Genomic DNA, 24,378 nt, shown 5'->3' on the forward strand with positions numbered 1-24,378 from the left:
TGGCGTTACATGGGGGAGGGGGGGGGTCAAAAATTCGGAAAAAAAGCGTTACGTAATATTTGAACGTTCCCTTAGCTAAATCTGCAATCTTGTTTTTTCTTTGTGTTAGATGCAAAGGTGATCGTCACTTCACTGTAGCGGGTAACTGGTCCAGTTGTGAGTTGATTCTTACAGTACTTGTTAGCTTTGTTGTAAAATTTTGTCCTCAATTTGAAACAATTTCGAGATCGTTGAGGACAAACACTTTAAACTGAGGAAATTTCTAAATTCTGAACACCTGAAACGGGCAACAGGATCAGCCTCAAATATAGGTCAAGACCTTTTTTAAACAACGACGAGGTCCGTTGTTCTGAAGTATAGTAGACTACGCTAGGCTATAGTCTACCTAGTTTTAACAACGGATGCAAGATTTTTGGATTTAATAAGCTCCAAGTTTTTATGAAAATTGCCAATACGGTCGACTGATTCATCCTAGTTTATTTCAAATGTATTTGGCTTTGGACATTAAAATAACTTATTTTCTAACCCAAAATTGTTTTCTACCCTCCTAAGATTTTAGTCTAATTAGACTACGTCACTGATGGAGGACAGCCAATCTTTTGTTTCGTGGACCAAAACAGGCAGACCTTCTGGTTGATTTGGTGGACGTAGGGCAGTGCCGGTCTTTGGGGTGTGCAAATCGTGCGATTGCACAGGGCCCGCAACTTACTCAGAAAATGCAGTAATTTTTGTCACTTCCAATGGAAAAAATTCGATTCACAAGCAAGTACCGGTATCCTTGAAGTCAGTTGCGGCTTTAGAGTGAGGCAAGTGCGCTGAGATTGTCGCGTAAACGAAACTAGCCTACATTAAAAGAGCGAGTTTTGCCAATACCAAACATTCAAAAAAAAAAAAAATGTCTCAGCCAGGAATCAGCAACAAGAAAACATAGAGACTCAGCTTTATTTCCGAAAAATGCCAAAGAAAACAAGATCTTATCCATTTGTTATGCCACCAGACAGCACCATTTTACAGGAATATTCATACCCAAATTTTCGTTGAACATGCTCCAAATTCAAAGTAATTTTTCAAAATTTTCTGGGGTAGGCTAGGCCACAAAAAAATCTCTTTATTTTGTCTGCTAATTATCAATATGAAGTAGGCTACAGAGCAAAATGTCATATTTTTTTATTTCCAAAAAAATACAAATGGCCTGCAATAAATTTTATACTTTTAACAGGTGACCTGAGGTGGCCTATTATGTGAATTCAACTAAGGGGATAATCCGTTTTAGGCCTATCTGTCAAATAAAGCACTTTGAAGTTACAGTAAAAACCGATGTCAGTTTTGCCCGCCTTTATGTAGGCTAACCATGATGACTGAGACCATGGCCAAATAGTAAATATGTCGCGTAAAAAAGCATTATTGGCCACCAAATTATGTAGGCTACACACAGTAGGCCTACACAGCGACAAAAACACAATAAAATTTGTAAACATTTTCTATGGTCAAACAATTGCCATTCTTCCAAACTCAACTTGTAGATGATAATATTCCGTTTTATATATTTTACGTCGTCGGAACTACAGTAAGGTGTCCCCAACTTTTTTTCTGGATGCGCTACTGACAGCGCCACATATTCTATGAGTTAATCGTAGATTATCGAGTTATACTCAAGAACAATCTGTGTTTTTTCCCTTTATTGTACAAATTTTGTTCTGCCAGCAGTAACCTGAGTGAGCTAACCATGCAAGTAATTCTACCGGAGTCACTGTTAATAGGCTACTCCTATTCTAATACCTTCTTCAAACCTGGAAACAACCACAATAGTTCCGACAAAAATAACTAAAAAATTCCAGGCCTACACGCGGTCTCAAAATTTTATTTAACAAAAAGCGTCACACATTGTCAAAAAAAAACTACGCAAAAACAGTGTAATTGGTCTCATCTGCAGTAGTTGCAAGCAACGTAAACAATACATCCTTTAAAATGCCAAAGCCCAGGTCGCGGGATGCTCGCATTGATGACAGGCACAAAAGTATCAGTAACAAAAAACTTTCCAATACATAGAAGTTTAATAAGTTAGGTGACAAAACCCAAAAGAAATTGTAAAGGCCAAGCTTGGGACCCTTGCAAAAATCAAGTACAGTTCACTAACAGCAGTGACAGAAATGAAAGACACAGACATTAAAACTTAATTTTATTTGGTCTTCAACATCATTTGGAGATGCTGCAATAGCGGGCAAGAGGTTAAAAAATTATAAAAGCAAGATGTCATGATAAAAAGAAATAATGATCGATTCTATTGGTCAATAAGCTATCATGTATCACGATCACAAAAATTTCATAACAAAAACAGTAAGTCACTTGTTGGAGATTTTTAGCTTTTCTCTCCAGCTAATCGGTCATTTTTACATTGATTCAGTTCCTGTAGGCGTTGAATCAATGTAAAAATGGACTGTATTGCTGTTTCGGTTTAAAGTACTGAAAACAAGTATCAATAATAAAATAAGACATAGCATTTTGGTTTTACACACGTTATCACGAGGTGCCGAATGAATTACAAACAAATAAAAGTGTGCAAGGTCATAGGCTTATCACAATCATGAAATTGAAACACTGTGGAGTGGAGCTACTTTTCAGAAAAGAATGCAGAAAATCGCTTTTTCTGCTCAATTTATAAAACAAAACACGGGGGGATTCAAGCAAAACATTTCAACGTGCTCCGGAGCAAATCAAAGAAAGTGCTCCGCTCTCTTCTTTTCGGAGAGAAAATCAGTTTCCGTTTGTGGCAAGTCATCGTCGTCGTCCTCGGAAGACTCAGTCTTGGCATCATCATTCCCTCTCAACTCATTGGTGTAGTACTCACCTAAACAGAAATCTCGTTATGTCTGTCGTTGTATCCAGGCTACCGCTCAGAAGTTGAAGATTTAGATTAAGTGGACGGGAAGGTAAGAAAGCCAATCTTTATGTTCAGATTTAGGCATGCTTGCAAGTGTCCTGCCAAAGCCACAGCAGCATGCTCTTGAGCGGTGTCGAATCAGCGCCATTCCGAGTACCACACCAGGGACTAACCAATCGATAATGTTGTCGATTCTCGTTATGTAGAATAGAAGGAAGCGGTATCGCAAGAAAAATCTCAGAGGAACCTACGTCCTATTTTTGCAGCCCAGAACAGTGATGTCAACCCGTTATGTCTTAGAAGTGATCTGCTGCGCTTGCTTTCTATTATTTCAAAATCTTATTGTGACAGCTTGTTTCGTTTTATACTATTTCCAATCATTTTTTTCAAGTAGCCTAACAAAAATAAATTTCATTTTAAAAAAAAAAAAAAAAATAATTTCATTGATCAAATCCAAATAATTTTAACGTGTGCTAGTTTGCACTAAAGGTCCTTCTTTAACAGAGACCATAAATAATGTCTCCTTCTCTTCAATTTAACACGTACTTTAAAGGGTAGACGTTAATATCTTAAAATTGATTCAAATATTTTTTCACTACATTTAGATGCTTTAAGCATCTGCTTTACGTGGATCCCTTGTGGACTTTACGCCCATTCAAGATTAAAAAGTGTCGCAAACCCCCCCTTTTTTTAATTTGATTTATAGTGTTTTGCATCCGCTTGTGTGGATCATTCTACAAGAGGCTGGCTTGACTGGTCCCAGGTTAGGGTGTATGTCAGCTTGACTGACCCTCTTTCTTGTTGTTAGAATTTAAACACGCCTTTGAATAGTTTTAATGTATTTCATACTTTTTAAACTACTTTTCGCAATCCACAATTGTACTGATGAGGCTTTAAGAGCCGAAAACGCGTTCTGCAATCTGTTTTGCAAATCATGTTGGTCGCGCAGTGGATTATACCTAGGCTACTCTGTAAAATTCCATTACGTGGCAACATGATTCTTCATTATTTCGTTTGTGACGATTCAATTAAAAAATTTTTTTTTACTTTTATGCTTTGCCCTCGTTTAATCAAGCTGTGTCCTTTGTATTCATTATAAATAACAGAGTTTGAAGTGAACAGTGTGTTACTTTATGATGGCTAAAGCAAGAAAAAGAAACAAGTAAATAATACTAGAAAGACTTGTAAATCTATCAATTTATTAGTTGATCAAACTTGGAAGTATAGTATGGTGGACAAGAAGATGTATCACGTCGTGAGTTCTATGAATTGACTGTTCAAATCCAAATAATTTTAACGTGTGCTAGTTTGCACTAAAGGTCCTTCTTTAACAGAGACCATAAATAATGTCTCCTTCTCTTCAAATTAACACGTACTTTAAAGGGTAGACGTTAATATCTTAAAATTGATTCCAATATTTTTTTCACAACAAAAATAAACCTTGGTTTGTTTTTGCGCATTGTCATCATTATTTTGTCATAGTAGTTAGGTTCGTGTGGTTTAGTTTAAATTTGCCTATAAATATTTTACGCAACCTGTAAATTTTTACGCAGTATAAATTTTTACGCAATATTCTACTAGTTAGTCTTGGCCAGTATCTTAGTTAGGCTACTGCAGATTTATTAATTTAGTGAGGTATTTTAGGTATGCCTTCGTATGTTTGCTTTTTAGGCACTAATGATGCTCTACAGTTGTAGAGCAAAATGCATATGCCAATAAGGCTCTGTTGATTTTCCATTTATTTTTGTAATATACAATGATTATCATGATAAATCACAGCAAAAAAACAAAAAAATGTAAAATTATAGCTGCTGAACAACTGACTAAAAATTAGTTTACTGCAGTTTTGACTTAGTTCTGTTAGTCAAAGCAGGGATGGCGAAAAGAGGGGCCGCGTACTCACGAAGTGGTACCAATAAACCATCTAAATTCAAATGCCACCAATGACGAGGGAGGCTGCTGAACAACTGACTAAAAATTAGTTTACTGCAGTTTTGACTTAGTTCTGTTAGTCAAAGCAGGGATGGCGAAAAGAGGGGCCGCGTACTCACGAAGTGGTACCAATAAACCATCTAAATTCAAATGCCACCAATGACGAGGGAGGTGACTGTTCGGATGATTAATCCCGGGAAATGTTGCCCCAGTGGTGACCAATGACCATGTAAACAGCCAACCTCCTTTGTTGTTTGTCCAAATTTACTTTATTAGTTTGTATATTTTGTTCACAACTCACCTTTGTGTAACATGAAATATCGCAGCAACACAATGACGGCAACGACAAGGACCAGCAGGACCACAGCCACAATGATCACGATCAGCACTGTATCAGGGCCGGTCCTTAAGATAGCCTTGGTGGTCGGTTCTGGAAATCAAATATTAATTTTTGTATTTTTAAATAAGGTTATCAAGTTTTATCATTGTGTTTTTGTTGCTGAATTACGAGATTAAACGGATTTTAATACGTTCACGAAGCTCTTGTGACCGGCTTCAAACTCAAGTATGTTGCAAACGGTGACAAAAAGGTTACCACTTTACAGTAGACCATACTGCAAGCTCAATCATGTGTCAAGTGAACGTAAGTTATATATTCAAACGAAATTGTTAATCTACCACTGCATGGCAAAAGCCGCCTTTTTTAAATTGATTCAACATTTGCGCACGTTGAATCAGTGCAAAGAACGAATTTTGCTAGCTGAGACTACAATGCAACTAAACGACAAAAAATGTCCAATGTTTTTATAATCGACGTCAGGCGGTGATGCAAAAATGGACTTTTGTCAGCTAGGCACTCTTATGCATGCAGATAAGCAAGAGCCAGTGAACATGTTTGTATGGTTTACAATCAGTAATTTCGAATTGAAATTATCCAACTTAGTCAAGCAAATTGGAGCCGACAATCTATGCCAAATACGTTTCATTTTACTACTGACAACGAAAAGAGCTCAGTTTGTAAAACATTCAAATCACCAGTTTATTTCCTCATTTTGAGTTCTGCTCGATTATTTCTGACTGAGAAATTTTCAACTCCGAAATAAAAAGTTCTTGTAAGAATAGGGTTGTAAAGGGGTGGAAAGTTTCCGGGAATTTTGAAGGACCCGGGAATATTGGGAATTTTCATTTGGCGTTTATTATGTTTAAAACGTTTGTTAAAAATTTCATCAATTAGAAAAAATATCAAAAACCTATCCTAAGCATTTCTTATTTTCTTTAATTATTATAAACACTAATTTGGTGTTGATTAAGAATGAGGCTTATGCATACTTTTTCAATATTTAAAAAACATACTGATCACATTTGGGAACACTCACACCAAGGTCCGCAATAGGCTCGCAAGCAAAAGGGTGAAAAACTGGTATCAGTCAGGTCAAACTTGGCATTGTTTGGGCCCTGTGAAGACAAGTCAACTCAAATTGAAGTTGACTTTGAAGTTGATGACGCTGCCAGAACAGTCATTAGTACATCATCTGAAGAAGCCGAGCAGGAGGAGACGCTAACCGGCAGCAACTAGAACAATGACATTGTAACTGACTCAGTATTGTTTTTCTTTATAAAAAAAACAGATTGGTGATGATTCATTTTTGGAATTGTTAAACTAAACCAGGTGTTTGTATTTCTAAAGTATTTTAGTTATACATAGTACTTTTATTCTAAACAGTACATATAAGGCCATTATTTTCCTGTTTCAACATCAAATTAAGATTGTTTTGAAAGTTTCTGAAAATTCCCCAAAATTTCTGTTAATTCCCAAAATTTCCATGGAAAGTTTCGGCTCTGAAAATTCCCGGGAATTTTGCAACCCTATGTAAGAACGATGCAACATTATATACGATAAACATTGGATGTTGATCGTTGAAGTATAAATTCACAATTAGTGGCTGAGAGCTCAACATAAGGCCCTTGTAGACTAGAGGTCCCCATTAGGATGCAGACAATCTTCAATAATTGAAAAACAATTTCTAAAGATCATGGTTGTTTTAAAAGGAAATACATTGCTGTGACATGGGAATTTGTTAGGTGCGACAGCGACATGAAAAAGCAAGAAGTGATAAACATGCAAATGCTATCTCAATTGTACTTTAGCGTTCTTTGAGAGCTGAAAGACGATTTTACTAGCAAATGCTTAGTGTTAGTATTTAGTAAGTCTTTTACAGTAACAAGGAAACTTTTTGCACTGAAAACGTTCATGCGATGTCGCGGTGATATTGAATGATTTGCTGGCTGAAAGGTCACGTGATTATAAGACAAGCGCCTTGACCAAGCAACTGAGTCTTTCTATTAATGTTAAGCCACGTTTACACAAAAAGTACAAGTAACAGGTCATCACTTTGTTTGCATGAGTGCAAAGGATTATTAACCACAGTGGCTTCTTATCCATCAGAAAATGAAGGCGACAATGCAGAAATCACCAAAGAGAGGTAGTTAAGAGAACTTTACCTGCAGTTTTAGTGGTTTTCTCATTCCGCCAAACTAAAAGAACATTGTTATGTGTTAGTAGTTAGTAGGATTATTTTCAATGATTATATTGACCAATTACTATTTCTATGTGTTAGTTTGATAAAGCTATGACTCCACTTTAGATACTGTTGCTGGACATGTTAACAGGATTGAGTTAGAAGGAAGATACAACAAGCAACGTGCATGCATTTACAACCGACGGATGAACAAAAATCAGTTGTAAATTGAATCAAAGTGCTAAAAAAGCTTTCTTAATCCAACACAGATTGAATGCTTTCTACTTGTCGGGAAGGCATAAGCAGCCGCCTCCAAATTAGTAGAAATACAAATAATGACGTTAGGTAAGCGTGTTACACTACACATTGCTAGAGTTGGATAGTTGTCTCTGAACGCTTTGAATTTTGAAGTTACTGCTCTTGCTAAATGTTAAAGTTTTTTGCAAGCCTTTTATTACGGGACACCAAAAACATTGCAAGCAATAACCCGAAAATTAACTGATTACTAAATAATAATTTATTGATAAATAATTGAGTAACTGAATGGAAAGTTAAAAGGAATAGAAATCGCCACGCTCAAAGCAAGAACCCAGCTAGTCAATCAGTTCTTCTACGTTGGTTCAACATTTGTAGATGTTGAATTAATGCAAAGACGACTGAGACTAATCACGTACTAGTAGCTAGTTCTGTACATCATGCATCATCATTAACACAGCACAAAAGTAAAAATTATATAATTTAACTTTGATCGAACACAAAACAATAAGTTATCTTACCAAGCTGTTCTTCGTTAGTTAGTCTTTGCTACAACTATAGTTTCCAATGAAATCAATGTTAGTGTTACAGTGAACTCAAGTCAGTAGTTTAGCACAACACGTAAAACTCAAACGCAATAAAACTGGCTCATCGTCATCACATATTAAAGAATTGGAGAAAAAGACCAGCTTTCGCAGACAGCAAAACCCGTCATTTTTACATTGATTCAACATCTGCAGACGTTGAATCATTGTAAAAATAACTGATTTTGTGTCTGGGCTTCCGCGTCAACACACAGCAAGCAAGTGGCATCTTGGTGAAGGCTGGTATTGTGAATTGGTAACAACGTTGCAGTACCTGCTGTTGTTGTTGGATCTGGGGTGGTGATGGTGGGAACCTCTGCAAAAGAACAATGCTCATTTAATGAGTGCAAGTTAAGTTGCGACGCAGACTTACGAACTTTAGGTTGAGAATACACTTGATGATGAAGTTGTCATTTTCGGCACATATCATGACTTACAATTCACAAAAGAAAACACGCTAGAAATTGCTTTAAATTTACTGGCAAATTAGCCATTACCATAATATTGCAAGTAATAGTTGTGCAGCGAGACATTTGTGGCGAAGAAATGAGATCAGTAATAAAGTTACTTATTCACGATTTGGTGTAAATCCGGCATGTTGATCACTGTGGCGACGTGCAGTTTACACCTAAGCTGAAATGCAGGCTTATTTTGGTTTGGTTGGTTTTTGAATCTTTATCCTCGGACTGACAAAGCCTTGATAGGTTATTCCTGGTAGTTTCGCATATTTTTTTTTACAACTGTTGTGAAATTCAACCAAGGTTCGAATTTCACAAGTAGGCTGACTGTGGAATTTAACTGACATGAGCCAGGTGTTTGTAGAAACTTAATTTCGAAAGCAAAACAAAAAGTTCTCATTGGGGCTCTCTAGAGGCAACGAATACAAACTGGTACATACGGCACATAACGATTAAAAAAGGTCGCCATGTTACAGCATTTCTAAGTGAGTGATTTACGGCAAGCATGAAAATTCCTTCACATACAACAGCTGGAGGGGCGTTACTTCTAAACATTTTACAGCTTTTTACGACGGCCAATGAGCCAAAAATAGTAATTTTCACTTCTACTTAATGTCATAAAATGTTCAATCTACATAAAAATAACCAAACATTTATGAGCTGACACGCAACAAACTCGATTTGATATTTATCCCAGCCAGTGAATTAGTTCATTTTCACAGATTCAACGTCTGCAGACGACGTTAAATCAAATGTAAAAAGTGACTGATTTGCAAGCAAGGATGTGGCGCTGCACTGAGTCGTAAAACACTTCCTAAACCAGACAGCAAATCAGTCGTTGTTTTACATTGATTCAACGTCTGCAGATGTTGAATTAACGTAAATAACGACTGACTTGCTGGCTAGAAAGTACCTGAAACTTGCAGCGTAAAGGAAACGTGGTCAGCCCCCATCTCATTGGAGGCTTTGCAGGTGAACGTTCCGTTGTTGGTCTCCAACGCGTCGGTAACTTTAAGCGAAGTTGTAATAATCCTGGACCCGCCTGCAAACACAACGCAAATCAACGTTAAATTATGGAAACGGTGATGTTTTAAAGCCGAAAATAATAGATTTGTAGCACTGAAGATGCAAACAGTATAGTTTTGGACATGTTCGTTGAACATGAATTTAATATCTGAAAAGATTACACGTTTGAAATTTGCATGTCTCCTGTTTTGAATCAGCATCCCGAAAAATTAGTCAAAACTAAGGATGAAATCCATTTAATCCAAACAACTAACATGATAATAGTAAGAAAACAACTTGCAAAAAACATTAGATTGACGTACAGCACTGTCAACCCCACCAGCAGTCAAGTAAAGACGTTATAAGCTGAACCACTATGTCCAAACAGACAAAAGTTGCTTAGAATTCATTTCATCTTGGCCAAGGTTCTCTTCCTGTGTGCAGCACTCTTACTTTCTGGTTAAGTACAGCATTGCACATCAGGCAATAAACAAAAAAATAACGTCAACTTACCGTCGGTGATCATGAAATTGCTCGGAATGGGCAAACTATTCGCTTCAGTGTTGTCGGATTCGATATCGACGGAATTGGGAGAGACAGCAGGGGTGAACGTCCAAGTAATAGTGGGGGTAGGGAAACCCCCAGCCTCACAACCAACCGAAAACGGACTTCCTTCTTTGTGAACTTGGGGGATTTCATTTATTTCTTCATCAATAAAACTGACGACAGGAGAAACTAGAAATCGACATATTTTCAACATTAGAGTTTTTATATACCAGTCACGCCTAAATGACTTGCAGAAACGTTTTCATCGTATCCACGGTCATACTTAGTGATTGAAGAGTTAGATTAAGTGTGAAAGCTTACATTCGTGTCCACCTTCAAGCGTGCCAGTTAATTGTCTTGTTAAAACCACACTAGTGAGCTTTCGGTGAGTACCGAGAACCGATGCCCTTCCGAGCGTCGTTTCAGGTTCTTACCACACGGCCATGCAGACGACCAAACAATAACCCTGTCTTTGAGAGGAGCGTATGCAGAATCGTACGATTAAAAGCAAAATAAAGAACAGAATACAATTCTTCTTTAAGTAAACGTTTCACAGAAAGCCACCTACATTTGACATCGATTTTTCCAACCGGAAGTTCAGATGGTGTGCTTTGATTGACGTGCTTGATTCTGCAATGGTAACTCTCAGCGCTGTCCGAACGTTGGAAGATTCTTTCAAGGTACAAAGTGGAGTTGGTGAGGCCGTTGTCGCACTCGTTATGCTCGATGACTTTGCTGTTGTCAACTCTGTTGCCTTCGGAATCCTCAAACCTGATGGAGAAGGTGTTTGGTCAACGACGTGCTTCAAATACACGCGTGAGGCAACATAGGTGTAAAGGTGAAGGTGAGTTCCATACTTGATCCATGCATTGAAAATGAGAAACTAAGGTTCTCATTCAAACGGCACTAACGAGAGTAGGGTGGCCAATTCCTTTCTGTCGGCCGCCTTTCCTTCAGCAATTATTTCCACCCAAATCATTACGCCATGGGTATTTTCACCCAAATCATTACACTTACCACATCTCCGGTGCGGGTTTGGACAAGTTGGCATAGCACGTGGCCACCCTTGACATTTCTCCTTCCACCACAACGCTTGCTTCTTTTTTTAAACTTTCTGTTGGAAACTCTGGAAACAAAGAGAATCGTGTCATGAGAGCAGAGAGATTTCTTTTTGGCTTTGCTGTCAATTATGAAGGTAAATCTTGCCAAAGAATACACGATAAATATCAAGTTGATTAGGTGCGCATGAACAAAAGGGAAAACTACTTACTTCAAATAGAAACATTTTCAATTTCAACTTATTTCGTCACACTACAGACACGTAACAGAAAAGGCACTTCAAAGACACAAAGACGCTACACTGATCGCGTCTCTGCACGTAGGCGAACAAGGTGAACTAAAGTGCTATAATAAAGACACTTATTGCCTGGAAACCGCATTGTTGCAATATTGAAATGTCCAGAGACGTTGAAACGAAGTAAAAATGACAACTTTTTCCAGTTGCAAACTTACGATTGACAGACAACTTGACACTGGCTTTGTACGAGATGGCGCCTGTCTTGACTTGGCAAGAAAAAACCCCGGCGTCTGATAGCGCAACAGATGATATGTCCAAAACCATTTCGTTCGAGCCTTTCGACCAGCTGAAACATTGTGGGTTTAAATTATCTTTCTGTGTCTGCATGTCTATTATTAAATTTCTTAAAGGAACCTAATTGAGTATTGTTTTGAGATTATCTTGAAAAATTAATTTGCCAGGAAAGTTAGTCGCGTTGTTTTGAACCGATATCTCTCGGTTTTGCAACTATTATTTATATCCTGTCCACAAAGCCGATACAAACCTATTGTAAATTGGTGAGAATATAATTGCAATCGCGATAGGCCATTGTGCTTCCAAATTTCATTTTCTAACTGGACAGATGTAGACAAGACACGTTTGCAGACGTTGAATCAATGTAAAAAAGTCGACTTTGTTAACAGGACAACATCACCTGCTAGTGACGCGGGAATCTTGATACGAGTTCTTGAAAGCCCACACAAAGTTGTCAGGGTTGAGCCACAGGTATACAATGTCTTCGCCTGGGTCTACGTCGCCTTCTCCCACATTCAGCCTGCATCTCAAAGGAACGCTTGTGTCTTTGCCAGGCCGTATCACAGCATAGCTTGGCGAGCTTTCAAGCTTTGCAAAATGACAATCTGAAAGTGCGACAAACAAAATTAGATTTTGCATTAAAAACGATGCTACAAAATATCTCACTGCTCAAAGAAAACTCCAAATTACTAGAAAGATTTCATTAAAAAAGCCTAAAACCGGTTTCAAAACTCAATAATAAGTTTCGGTCTTAGCCTTAGTAGTTAGTAGTCTACATAAAAACCTTCAGCTTCAGAACGAAATAGTATAAGTGACAAAGTTTAACATATAGCAAAGCTAGAGGTTTGTAACAGATCGGGAAGCGCAGCCTCAAAAGTCTACTGGCCGTACTTTTTACACACATTTCGTGTTTTCGACGTAATGCATAAACAAATGAGTCAAATAAATTTCCACTGCCAGGGCGCATTCCTTGCTCCCATCAGATATTGATCTGATTCTTGTGGATCAGAGACAACCTAGTGTTATACGCATGTACAATACCCAATAACCACACAAATTGAAAAAACAGATATTTTCTTAGCATTTAAATATCAAGAAATACATGCACATTGCACAATTTCTGTTTCATTGAATTTACTCTCACAATGGCAAATATTTTCTGTTGATTTAACATAAAGAACACGTGGGTTTCCATTACTTTTCCGTCAAGGCACAGAATAGTTCAAATCTTTCTTTGTGATCAACTAACAACTCTACAAACAAAAGCCACGAGTCCTTGTCTTTAAAACAAAATGAAGAGACGCCAATTATAAAGCAACCAGGCATGTCTTGTTTATCAAAATCAACGCTTTCCCAAACTACAATGCGTCCAAACACCGCCGGTTTGTCACAAAATGTTATTTTTTAATTTGATATAATGTCAGTAGACGTTCAATCAATGATAAAATAAAACGGTCTGTAACTGCCAAACGAAGAGGTTAGTCAGGTTACCTCTAAAGCTATTGTATCCACACCGGCAGCGTCCCATTGGAAAACAAAAAGGTCAAAAACAATGGATGCGAAATTTTATCATTAAAACGATTACAAGCGTGTGATATTTGAACTATCACCATCATCCCATCAACAAAGCGATAAAGCCATTAAAATAATTACACAAAACATAGTGGAAAAACTTAATCAGGATGACATCGGTTAAACGTGGGTTGTCTCAACCACAAACCCGCAAATAAATCCCTTTTTACATTGATTCAAACCTTAGTTAGTAGCCGTTGCATCAAACTAAAACAGGATTGATTTACTAGCTGGGGAAGGGTGCATCAACTGTTCAACTTTGAAATGGAGAAAAATTAATAAAATTTGCAAACTTGAAGACACAAGTGGCACATAAAAGTTAATAGTCGATCACACTTCTTTAAGAAAAAGGATATTTGGTTGGTTTGGTGAGGGTAGTAGTATTCCTCTGGGATATAAGGGACAGGTGTGATTTTAATCTGCGACACATAGTCATCATGCTTGCGCTAAAAAGCTTCTAGTAGAAACCTTCAAAAAAAAATACTGAAATGCATGCAAACAGATGCTGGTATGTTGCTTCATTTATAAAAGGAACATACAGTGATTCCTCTTGATTACTGAGTCTGATCGTTGTCAATCATTGCACTGATGAGGTCTCATCGAAAAGGTCGAAACTGAGGTCACGTCTGCAGTTATTGCTTTTCACGGACATTTAATGATATAATGTTTTGCATAATTTAGAAGATTGTTTGTGAAAAAACAACGCAAACAGAGACCTATCCTTTGGCCAAGGATTAAATTCGACCAGATTTATTAAAATAGCAACCGTTGCCTTTTTAATGTGACACGACGCACCTTTTGCAAGTTGCGTAACCCAGCCAGCAAAGGTTTCCATTTGTAGCAACGATCAAGGAATTAAATTGATCTAAAAATAACAATTTTTGTTGGGTGGAAACGTATTGTTTTGTTGGGATAGAATTCAATCCGGTATGATGATATTTTTATCAGTTTGATCGCATGAGTCACACAAAAAATGTCTAAATTGCAAAGAGAAATTTGTCACTGCCGACACACTTAGGCTTAAGAGCTTGACAGACTTAAACAAGCTACTTTGTTTTTGGGTCTGCTACTATTCGGTGAGTCCGATTCGGTGAGTTCCTAACCTCTAAGGCTCTAACCCTTAACCCTAACCTTAAAACGGCAATGATAATTAGGCTACGGTACCCGATAATTTAAAAAAAAAATTGAAAAAATCCCCCGTTAAGGGATCGGACTCACCGAAACGGGGGATTCCGTTTGTTTTTAGTTATCACAATGAAACATAAAAATAACGTTGAACATTTTCATCAAACCCGTCATCTTACACTAGCAACACCACATCATTATCGCAGATTACCGCAGTCGAACAAATTACGATACTTATGGAAAGTTAATCATGAGAAAGAACGTGTTTGTCAAGAGTGGGGCTTTACGGCCACGTAGATAGCTAACTTTCAGATGATCACAAGTTGAAGATTAAAGAAATACGTGTTTAACAGTATAGAAAATGTCTTAAGCTCACTTCAAAAACACATACAAGTGATATCATCACTGAACAAACATCATAAAGTGGATTATTCCAAATCTAAATGTTGCAATCAACACCTGGTGAAAATTACAAACACTACGTAAAGTGAAAACGCACGATTGTTAATAAAGGAATTATAATATAGAAAATTGCAAATTGCGATAGTCTCTTTTGTTGAAGAGACTCTTAAAAACAAAACGTGTAAAACGTGGTAACAAAGCATTTACGAAAGCAGCAAAAGTAGCCTTTTGATATATCGCTTCAACGACATTTGACAGCAATTTTTCCCTTGCTGAGTATTTCATCAGCAACCTAAAATGTGTATATTAAAGTACTCAATGAGCTGTAGGTCACGGCTTGAAGCAAAAGCTACCTATTCTATAATAGCGACAATTTTGAAGCGGGAGGGGTTACTCCATCGCTTTTTGCGAAATGTCACTTTCATGTGATGCATTCATTCAAGATACCGGTACCTAAGATAAAAACGCTAAGCTGGAAGGCTCTAATTTAATTCGATTGAACCAATTTCAACAACAAAAAGACCTTTTAACGACTCAACCACACTGCTTAGATGGTTTCGAAAGTGTTGCTCAGGAAAAATCATCTTGTTCAAGCTATTCATTCAGGAAGTAATCAGATACAGAGTGAGTTAAAGTGTCCATTCAACAGCAGAAATAAAACAAGAGCTTATAGGTCCTTTAATGAGTCATTGACTCACTTACCGTACTTGATTTGAGAGCAAAAAGTACGAAAAAAATTGACTGTGAGAAGAAGACGCATGAAGAAACACCCAATGAATCATGACATTGAATTATACCATATGGCTAAATCAACCACGCACCATGGGGAGCTGAAGACAGTCATTCACAAATTGTGACACAGTTGAAAAGAATAGAAACTTTACCCATTGCTCGTTAAGATCCTGGGCAGTTTCAGAATGAAATTATGCCATTAAAAAAAAACTAATAACTAAATGGATAAAAGTCAGGTTGAATAAAAGCGGTTTTGATGTAGTCAATTTTCTTTGTGGTGCACCAGCCTTTTGGGCAAAAAAACAAACGGAAACCTCTCGCATTTGGAATTGTGCCATCTTGTCACGAAACAAACCCGGAACACATAGAAATAAAACAGAGTTTCACAATAATAACTAGTAGATAATCAACTTTTGATCCAGCTTTGATTTTGGAAATTGAAGCCCAATTACAAAACTAGTTTTATTGATTCAATGTCTACAAACGTTGCGTCAATGTAAAAATCACTAATTATCGCCTACCAGATGGTAGAGGCGCAGCTCATTTCGTCCAATTGTCACTTTCAGATGGGTGCGAGTTTTTAATCAATGCCTTTGGCAACTGCGACAAGTTGAAAGCCTCATAAATATTGCCTTTGTGAGAAATCTCCAGTGATGTTGATCTACATCTTTGTGGAAGGAAAGACTGTGGTGGTCACAGCTAAAAAGCCGAGCATTGTTAAAAACAAGACAAATTTTGTGACAACACGTGGAAGGTGGCGGCTGCTGAGGTGATAACAGGAAAGTGGGACCAGGTCGTCAGTTTGCACCCACCCCTGGCTACTGGGGACAGAACAGCAAGTGACATTACAAACCAGCACCAAAGACAAGTTACACTCATGTTAGGTAATTACAGCCAAAGTGGTAATGAGTTGCACTGACTGATACGGCCGCTCTTACAATAGAAAATCCTATTTAACAGCATTGAAATGCTTCTTTAAAACAGCAGGTTAGGCAGAATTCTATATTGAATTCTATCTCCCTAAAATTCTATATTGGAAACCAGCAGGTGAATCCCTAAAGCGCTGGAGTTGAATCAGCGCAGGCGCCTGGGGGTTTTCAACAGATGCTCTATACCAGGGCTTCAAAAACTTTTTGCTCGCGACCTCTTTTAATCTTCTAAAATTTTCCGCGACCCTTCACAGTTAAAGTAATAAACAGTGGGAAATATAGCCTATATTTGTGATATTTATGACATAGAAAGATTAATTCGATTGAAAACTTAACACTAAGTAATGGTACTGAAAGACTGCTACTGTACAGTTTACACGGAGCCTACAGGAAACAAAACAAAGAACCGAACACATTTATTCAGATGGATGTGAGTGTGATGTCAGTGCAATGGATGAGACCGCTTTCTGCTACAAAGTAAGTTCAGTCGTGGCTCAATGTTGGTTAATGCTAGTCCGAAGGCGGTTTCAATGTTGCTTAGTTTTGAAGTTTTGATGGCGTCTGTTCATCAACGTTAAAAACGCTGACTCATACAAATTGTCGTCGTCGGCTCCAGTTCGCGTCCGAGCATTGGTTTTGTTTTCAAATCGGATTTGGCTTTGGATAGTGATGTCGGATGTGGCTTTGGAGGCCGAGTCTATGGTGGAAAAGGCGTGGGCAAAAGTCACATTGTATGGAGAGTGAAGAATGTGGTCTTTTTAGCTTTTTTCTGATGTTTCATTTTTCCTGAGCCTTTTGTATCCTGTTTTCTTCGAAAATTGTCGTGCCTTCCCTTGTTCTCTTCCTCCAGATTGACTTATCGGGTTGTACCCACGATGGCAAGTTGTATCCACGATTCTAGATCAATGTTCGCTTGGTTGAGGGAGACTTTAGTTTAAGTGATCCATGTAGTTGCGTCGTTCGTGAGACGATTGTCTTAACGAGTGCCCACTGCCCAGCATTAGCATCAGTTTCCCCTGCTGGAAATTTTCATGACAAATACGTCAAAAACAAACGGCAGGAGTGCGTTACGACTACTGCTGAATCAAGTAATGGTAGATATTCAGCTCTAACGTTGAGCCAAAACGTGGGAAGATTTTTTGCATAAAATTTATAAACTTCCACAAAATTTAAACTTCAAGAGAAGATAAGAATAACTCAAGTAAGTTCTTCCTGACAAAAGTGCTCGGTTGCAAATAGGATTTGGATCCAATATAATTTGGTATTGTCCAATTCTGGAAGAAAATACTCTTGAAACTGTTTCAATAGGTTTGACAAATGGTTAACAAGTACAACCACGAACTTAACAACGTTTGGTTTCACATCATTGTTAATCAAAAACTCCTTAGTAAATGAGAACATTTCAAATGAATCATTTTCAATGTTTTGTTTCCACATGTTTCATGTGTTGATGAACGCTTCAATTTTAGATTTCAATGTAAAACCATTAATGTTTTCTAATTAAGTTCGTTCAGTTTTATAAACAAATTTGATAAATAGGTTAATTTTAAGAACCAGATACCATTCGAAAATGGTGGATCACGTTTGAAATTTTTTCGTTAGAAAGATCACGACTTCAATTTTCAGCACTAATAACCTATTTAGCTTTGACATTTGAAATCCATCTTACTTCACATTGCAACAAGCAAAAGGGTTTTAAATTCCGATTTCGTTTTACCACACCAATTTACGAAAATACGGGTACTGAGGGCACGACTCTCAATACAGTTAATAACTTGCACAGAAGTGATAATATGCAATATTTTGCATAAAACTGGTGACTCTCCGCGGCCCTTGAAGTTTGTTACGAAGCCCCTTGCGGGGTCGTAACCCTCAGTTTGGGAAGCCCTGCTCTTTACGAACGTGTGGCAGATGGACGAGTTCGTGCATTGGGGTTTCTAACTGGTCGTGATGGCAGTCCATCAGGACACCGAAGCCGGAGGTGTTCTGTGTGCTCAGCGATAGCTTCAATTTGCACGGCTTTTCATTCATTTATCAGAACGCAAAACCACTGCTTCGATCCGAAAATAATTACAAAGGATTTTTTCAGCTTATCGGCTTTAAAAATGTCTACATAAACCTGGCTGCTAAAATCCATCCCTTTTGCATTGAATCAGCGTATGCAGACATCCCTTCTCTATCCAAAATAACTCCACGACACCTTTGAAATTTTCCATCTTACTACAATTTTCTATCTTTACTAAAGTGAGCCCAGAGTAAGTAGAAACGGAAAAGAGTTGACTTAATGACGTGCGCTAATAGCAGATTAATGTAAACGTCTCCACGGTACAACTTTTACAAGCGTTCAGGCTGCTCTTGCTTGCGAATTCCCAGGAATTTTCAGAGATCCTAACACAGTCGCAATTTAAGCAGCTGGTCTGAGCGTACAAATAAACCGTTTTATGTTTAAAATACAATAAACATTGACAAATACAAAAATAGAGACTTATACTGTATGTTAAATCAGGGTGGTCAAAGATTTTGAGTAGCAGGGGTCGGATTACCTTTTAGCGCACGCTCGTGTGCTGCAAATAGGCCACTGAGAATTAGGACTATTTGGGACTATTCGAAACGATTCGTGGTTGAGACGGGTTTCTGACTGACTTCACAGGGCAACAATAAACTTCACAAATTAAAAATAGTATAAAAAGGGTAAAGGTAGTCCCATACTTGATTCCAAGCATCGGAAATGAGAAGGTTATTATTGTACTCGGTCTTCGGCACTAACAAGAGTAGGGTGGTCACTGGCCAGTTTCTTTCTCTCACCCGCCTTTCTTTCAACAACTATGCCCACCCAATTTATTACACCGTGTATGGAGGTGAGCGGTGTTTTTCAACAAGCTCAAGCGGGGAGTCAATCCAGGAGCATGATTGGAAAGCAAGCACCTTCTCCTGTATTACGTATGTAATTGAAGCTGGCTACTATTATGCTATGTGATATGAATTACGGCATTTGGCAATGTCAGTGAAAGACTATGGCAGACTTTTGCCACAAAAAAAAAATCAATCACATTAAACACTATCAGGCTACTACAAAAAATATCACACAAAAATACACTTAGAGCGAAGAAATCAGACAGACAAAGTGAGTGCAAGGCAGAAGCGCAAATGATTAGCAATCTAATAGATAATTTTGCGTGACGTATTTTCAGAGAGAATCGGCAGACCAGCTAAATAAATGGATTGTTGAACACATTGGAAGAAAAACTTGGGGAGATAATTGTACAACAATCAGCTTACGATAGTCAAGTATCGGAGAAACAAAGAGTGGAAGATTGCGACTTCTACAAAAAGTGTCAGCAAACCTTCGACACAGAGATGGCAGATGATAATGGCTGAAAGCACTTGTATGTAGAACGAAAAAAAATGTAAACGAAGGATTGGAATTGAGCGTAATTAATCACATTTTACATCAGAGCTTGGCGGGTCACGGTTCGGACCACCCTGAATTTGATTAAATGTATGATCAATGAATGATCATATCATGAAACCGCAAGTTCAAGCACTATGTGCTGTCATTACAAGTGCAATTCTAGTATCATACATAACTTGTACACTATCACTCTTTTAGATTTGCGTTTGACCCGAAGCCTCGCTGATTCTTTTAACCATACCTTGTTGTTTTACCGGATAATCAAGACAGAGATAATTAATTTTTCCTTCCGAACTGATGAGAAAGTCCAACATTAAAATGCTCGTCCGGTTAACAAAACTTGTCTCTTACAGACAATACTTCAGCGTTGTAACGACTTAAAAAGACTTCGGACACACTCAAGGAGCGCTCAAGACAAAAGTACAACATATGTTGGCTGTGTTGGGTACTGGAGGAAGAAGGTTTATACAGTGACCAAGAGTCGGAACCGACAATTAAATAGATGATGATGTTGGGAACTTACGCTTATATGCAATGACAAAGCGAAACATTGCTTCATCGCATCATTTCAACGTTCAAACGATGAAAATATGACAACTGTTGTTAGTTGGGGACAGTTCGTTTGGTGTCAAATAATTCAAATTTTGTGTTGTTTTATTGACTCAACGTGTAAGACGCAAAACAGCACCGCAACATAAATCCAGATTAACACTGGTTAATGAACTAGCATTTGCCCCGTCAGCAAAAGCGTCGTTTTCACATCGTTTTATTGCGTGGCGACGTTGAAACGATATGAAAATTGCAAATTTTCGGAGAGAGTGAAAACTGAAATAATAGGCGAGAAGTCGCGATTGCTTCTCTTGAAAGATTTCGCAATACATTCCGATGATGTCATTAATGACAAAGCCTAAGTACTCTTAACTTCAAATTTTAAACTTTCAACGTGAAATCAACGTTTGCGAAGATAGGTTATTTATTTCAAGCTTTGTCAAAAACGATACCCAGCTGCAGTGAAGATGTGACTCTGCTATTCACTGTGGTCTTTTGTTTGCCTCAGAGCGCGAAAATGCAATTTTGAACTTTGTTTTTGTCTGAAACTATCAAATGACGCAAAAAAACTATGAGGTTTAACGGTTGATGAGGTTTTGTGGCGGTCTGGATATGATCTTGACAACAGTTAGACAAGTTATGCAATTATGACAATCGATAAGATGGTTGTTCTTTTCATGATTCTTGATCGGAGTTTCAAATTTTCGAGTTTAATTTTCTATTGTAGACACAATGGGCACAATAGTGATTTTATATAATTATTGTTCAAGCAGCTTGAACTATGGGCAATAGGCCATAAACAGCCAACAAACATAAAAAAAGAACTACCAAAATGCATTTTTGCGAGGTTATGAGTGGACAAAATCTAGTTATAAGTATTCCAAATTATTGGAACTGTCTTTGACTAAATCTATACACAGTTGTTTGAAATAATGACGGGCCAAAGGTTATGAAAGATTAGGTATCTTTAAAAGTATAGTCACAGTAATTTTGGAGGCTTCCTTCACAATAATCGAAAAAGCGGGTTTCGGTAGACCCTTCAAAATGGCAAAGTGTGGCGAGAACCGAGAAGCACACCTTTGCTTTCATTTAGCTGTAATTTCAAACACAGGTTGTTTTTGTTTTTCATATCTTTATCCTGCATTGCGGGAAAGCGGACTTGAGCGCTATGCATCGGTGTGTGTGTATGCCTTCCGACGTACGTCGTACACCTGACCCACGCTACAGCCGACGGCAATGTCTGTTTCCGGTTGTCTACTCTACTTATGACTTAAATTTGGTATATACTATCCATTACTCGAAATCGATCACTGGGTAGATGCAATTATCGTAAAGTTTCTTGCCCAGAGAAACAACAACAAGTACAGGATTCAGAGAGCGATAGCTTCAACGATACTGTCATTCAATGCGAGACTGCGTTGTTGGCCAAAAATTGGCGACTTTGATTCCGCATTATTTCTAAAAGCGATTTTGGACCCACCAAAGTGTTTCCGACTCTAACTTTATAGCCGTGATGTGAGTGATGGGTCAGTTTAACGACCAATGCAAAGATGGCAACTTTTCCGAGTTGAAACTGTTCAAAGTTGGTGCTATCGTCGTTGTGACCAGCGAATAGAAAACACCAAAATTATAATTTCTCACTAGGCGTTCTGTAGAACCCATCATTATATTCAATTATCCAATGATAGACCACTCATAACATAATCATCCCATTGAGCGATAAGGACTCCTATCATGTCATATCATCTGAAAAGCGCTGAAAACGTGCATTCTAAGTCTTTGCGAGATGATTGAAGATAATCTTTTAAGATTTTCACTTTCCTTCATAAAAATGTTGAATTGGCAACTGAGGAACCCACGCACTTTTTAACTCAAGGCCAAAGTCGCATAGTCAATGTCATCAAAACAACAACAAACTGAGACAGTAGTATCGTAAGTAAATTAGCAAAGCTGAAAGCAGAAATCTAGCACGTGTTTCCTGTTAAAGACAAAAACGTTTGATAGCTCATTGGGTAACATGCCTTGAAACCAGACACAGGGGAGGGAATAATTTCGGCTTTGGCAAACCAGCGAAAAAAAGTGTTGTTCTTTGAAACAGCAGAATCATTTTCAAACAAATAGTTCAATGATATCAGGTGCATTCGCTTTCAGCAAGACTTATCATATTTCAAATTTAATTTCTCTTTTGCTTATAGTTCATGATTGTTTGGCCCATAGACTCACAATCCCCGGGTTGGCCAAAACAATTGCTCAGATATACGTTTTGTGGTATTTCATGCAAGGAAGCTTTTATCAAGCTTTTAAAAATAAAGAAATTAAAAACAGTAAACCCAGAATATTTTTTACCATTTTGCTTCTTTGTTTTTGTTGTTACCTATAATCTGTAGCCTATATGTTCTGACATTCAAAATTAAAGATGTTCATCGGTCAATATTAAATTAAAACCATATAGTAATGCACAAAACAAAACTTGACCACATTTAGCATATACAGTGTACATTAAGAACTGATACCGTAATTCTGATGCTGAGTAGCAACTGATACTTTGATTAAATGTATAGCATTGCCTTCCACAAACCACAACCTCAGAAAAGTCCAGTCAATGTTTACAAGGATTTTTCAGATTTTGTCTTACCGTATTACTTGCTCCAGTAGCATGGTATACAAAAAAATTGTGATAGATTTATACTGATATCTATGTGTCAACACAAACCCGCACAGCATTTTTTGACTATACAAACAATCGTTTTTAATGAATAATGTTCTCCTACTAACTACACACTGTTAATTTAATATGGATTAACATTGGATTGTATTTGTTAATATAACATATATACAATCATATTTACAGCAGCCTACAAAAAATACTTTTTATTAGAAGTATTTATTATACAACATACCTTGTATTAATGCTAAAACCAATGCAAGCAATGCAATGATTTTCAATTTTGTCATGCTTCTTTTGTGACTTTCTAAAACGTATATTCAGAAAAACGTTCTCTGGGCATAAGTTCAAGAGCAGCAATGCAGTATAATGGCTGCGTTAGTAAATTTTATACTTTTATTGAAATAATTAGCTAAAAACAATAAATGAAACATTGTTTAGGAAATGTACAAATTAATATCTTTTACACATCAAGATAAATGCTGTCTTTCATTTCTTTTTTATTGAAAAAAAACAAACTTTATTACAATTCTATACAACAGCAGCAAAACATTTTTTTATTTTGTCAAGTATATGTATAATATTATATATATATAATACTTTCTTCATAGAAAATAAATTTACATAATCAAATTTACACTCTATTATTCTGACACATTATTTCTAGAATTACTATTCCCAGCCCAGTACCATTAATTTGCATTCATAAATATAAATCTTAGGCACTGAACAGTCTATCTGGCATTTACACAATACACAACAATCAAATCTCAATATTATTTACTGAAAAAGAATCAATCTCCAAATAGTATTTTCAGCTGGATCATGCAAAAAAAATTGACAAAATTAAGAAAAAAACATAACATGAGATTGACATATAAAGAAAATGTATAGAATGGTTCATAACTAATTAGGCTATAGAACTAACAACAATAAAGTATAAAATGATGAACTCTATGACATTCTATTTGCAACCAAAATTTCACGCAGGGAATATATATAATATAATACGATTTGAATATTATGAACAACAGCTATTATTGTAAGTTTGTGTGTTACAAGGTTTTTCAGTTTACATTAATAAAAGTGTTTTTATACAGTTATAACAAAAAACACTACACTAGAAAAGGTTAAATTGTATACGATATGAACTGGCTTGGCAGTTCAGTAGTAAGAGTGTCTTCTTGAATCGGCAGACATGGGTTCAACATCTTGTCAGAT

The 24,378-nt window shown here is 37.2% G+C and overlaps 1 protein-coding gene across 2 annotated transcripts; it reads right to left on the reverse strand.

Moving 5' to 3' along the window:
- Positions 1-1,845: 1,845 nt before the first annotated feature.
- On the reverse strand, positions 1,846-23,562 carry LOC145774247 (cell adhesion molecule 2-like). 2 transcript variants are annotated; one of them, XM_082585436.1, is made up of 11 exons: positions 23,393-23,562; positions 12,172-12,376; positions 11,693-11,823; positions 11,198-11,306; positions 10,749-10,951; positions 10,148-10,369; positions 9,543-9,671; positions 8,446-8,487; positions 7,316-7,348; positions 5,115-5,243; positions 1,846-2,848 (listed from the first exon to the last, which is right to left on the reverse strand). In XM_082585436.1, the coding sequence occupies exons 1-11, from the start codon at positions 23,445-23,447 to the stop codon at positions 2,715-2,717; spliced, it is 1,392 nt and encodes a 463-aa protein (XP_082441562.1). In that variant the 5' UTR covers positions 23,448-23,562; the 3' UTR covers positions 1,846-2,714. The 2 variants fall into 2 exon arrangements, with proteins under 2 accessions (XP_082441562.1, XP_082441564.1); XM_082585438.1 differs by lacking the exon at positions 7,316-7,348.
- Between the last annotated feature and the right edge of the window lie 816 nt (positions 23,563-24,378).

Source organism: Aplidium turbinatum, chromosome 7, assembly GCF_918807975.1.
Source record: "Aplidium turbinatum chromosome 7, kaAplTurb1.1, whole genome shotgun sequence".
Classification (NCBI taxonomy): Eukaryota; Metazoa; Chordata; class Ascidiacea; order Aplousobranchia; family Polyclinidae; genus Aplidium; species Aplidium turbinatum.

Excerpts from the sequence above, each read along its gene's own strand:
- LOC145774247 (XM_082585436.1), bottom strand. The coding sequence starts at position 23,447 with ATGACAAAATTGAAAATCATTGCATTGCTTGCATTGGTTTTAGCATTA. Across the intron at positions 11,824-12,171 it reads GATTCCCGCGTCACTAGCAG|CTGGTCGAAAGGCTCGAACG; the intron begins GTGATGTTGTCC and ends ACAATGTTTCAG. Across the intron at positions 10,952-11,197 it reads AAACCCGCACCGGAGATGTG|GTTTGAGGATTCCGAAGGCA; the intron begins GTAAGTGTAATG and ends CTTCTCCATCAG.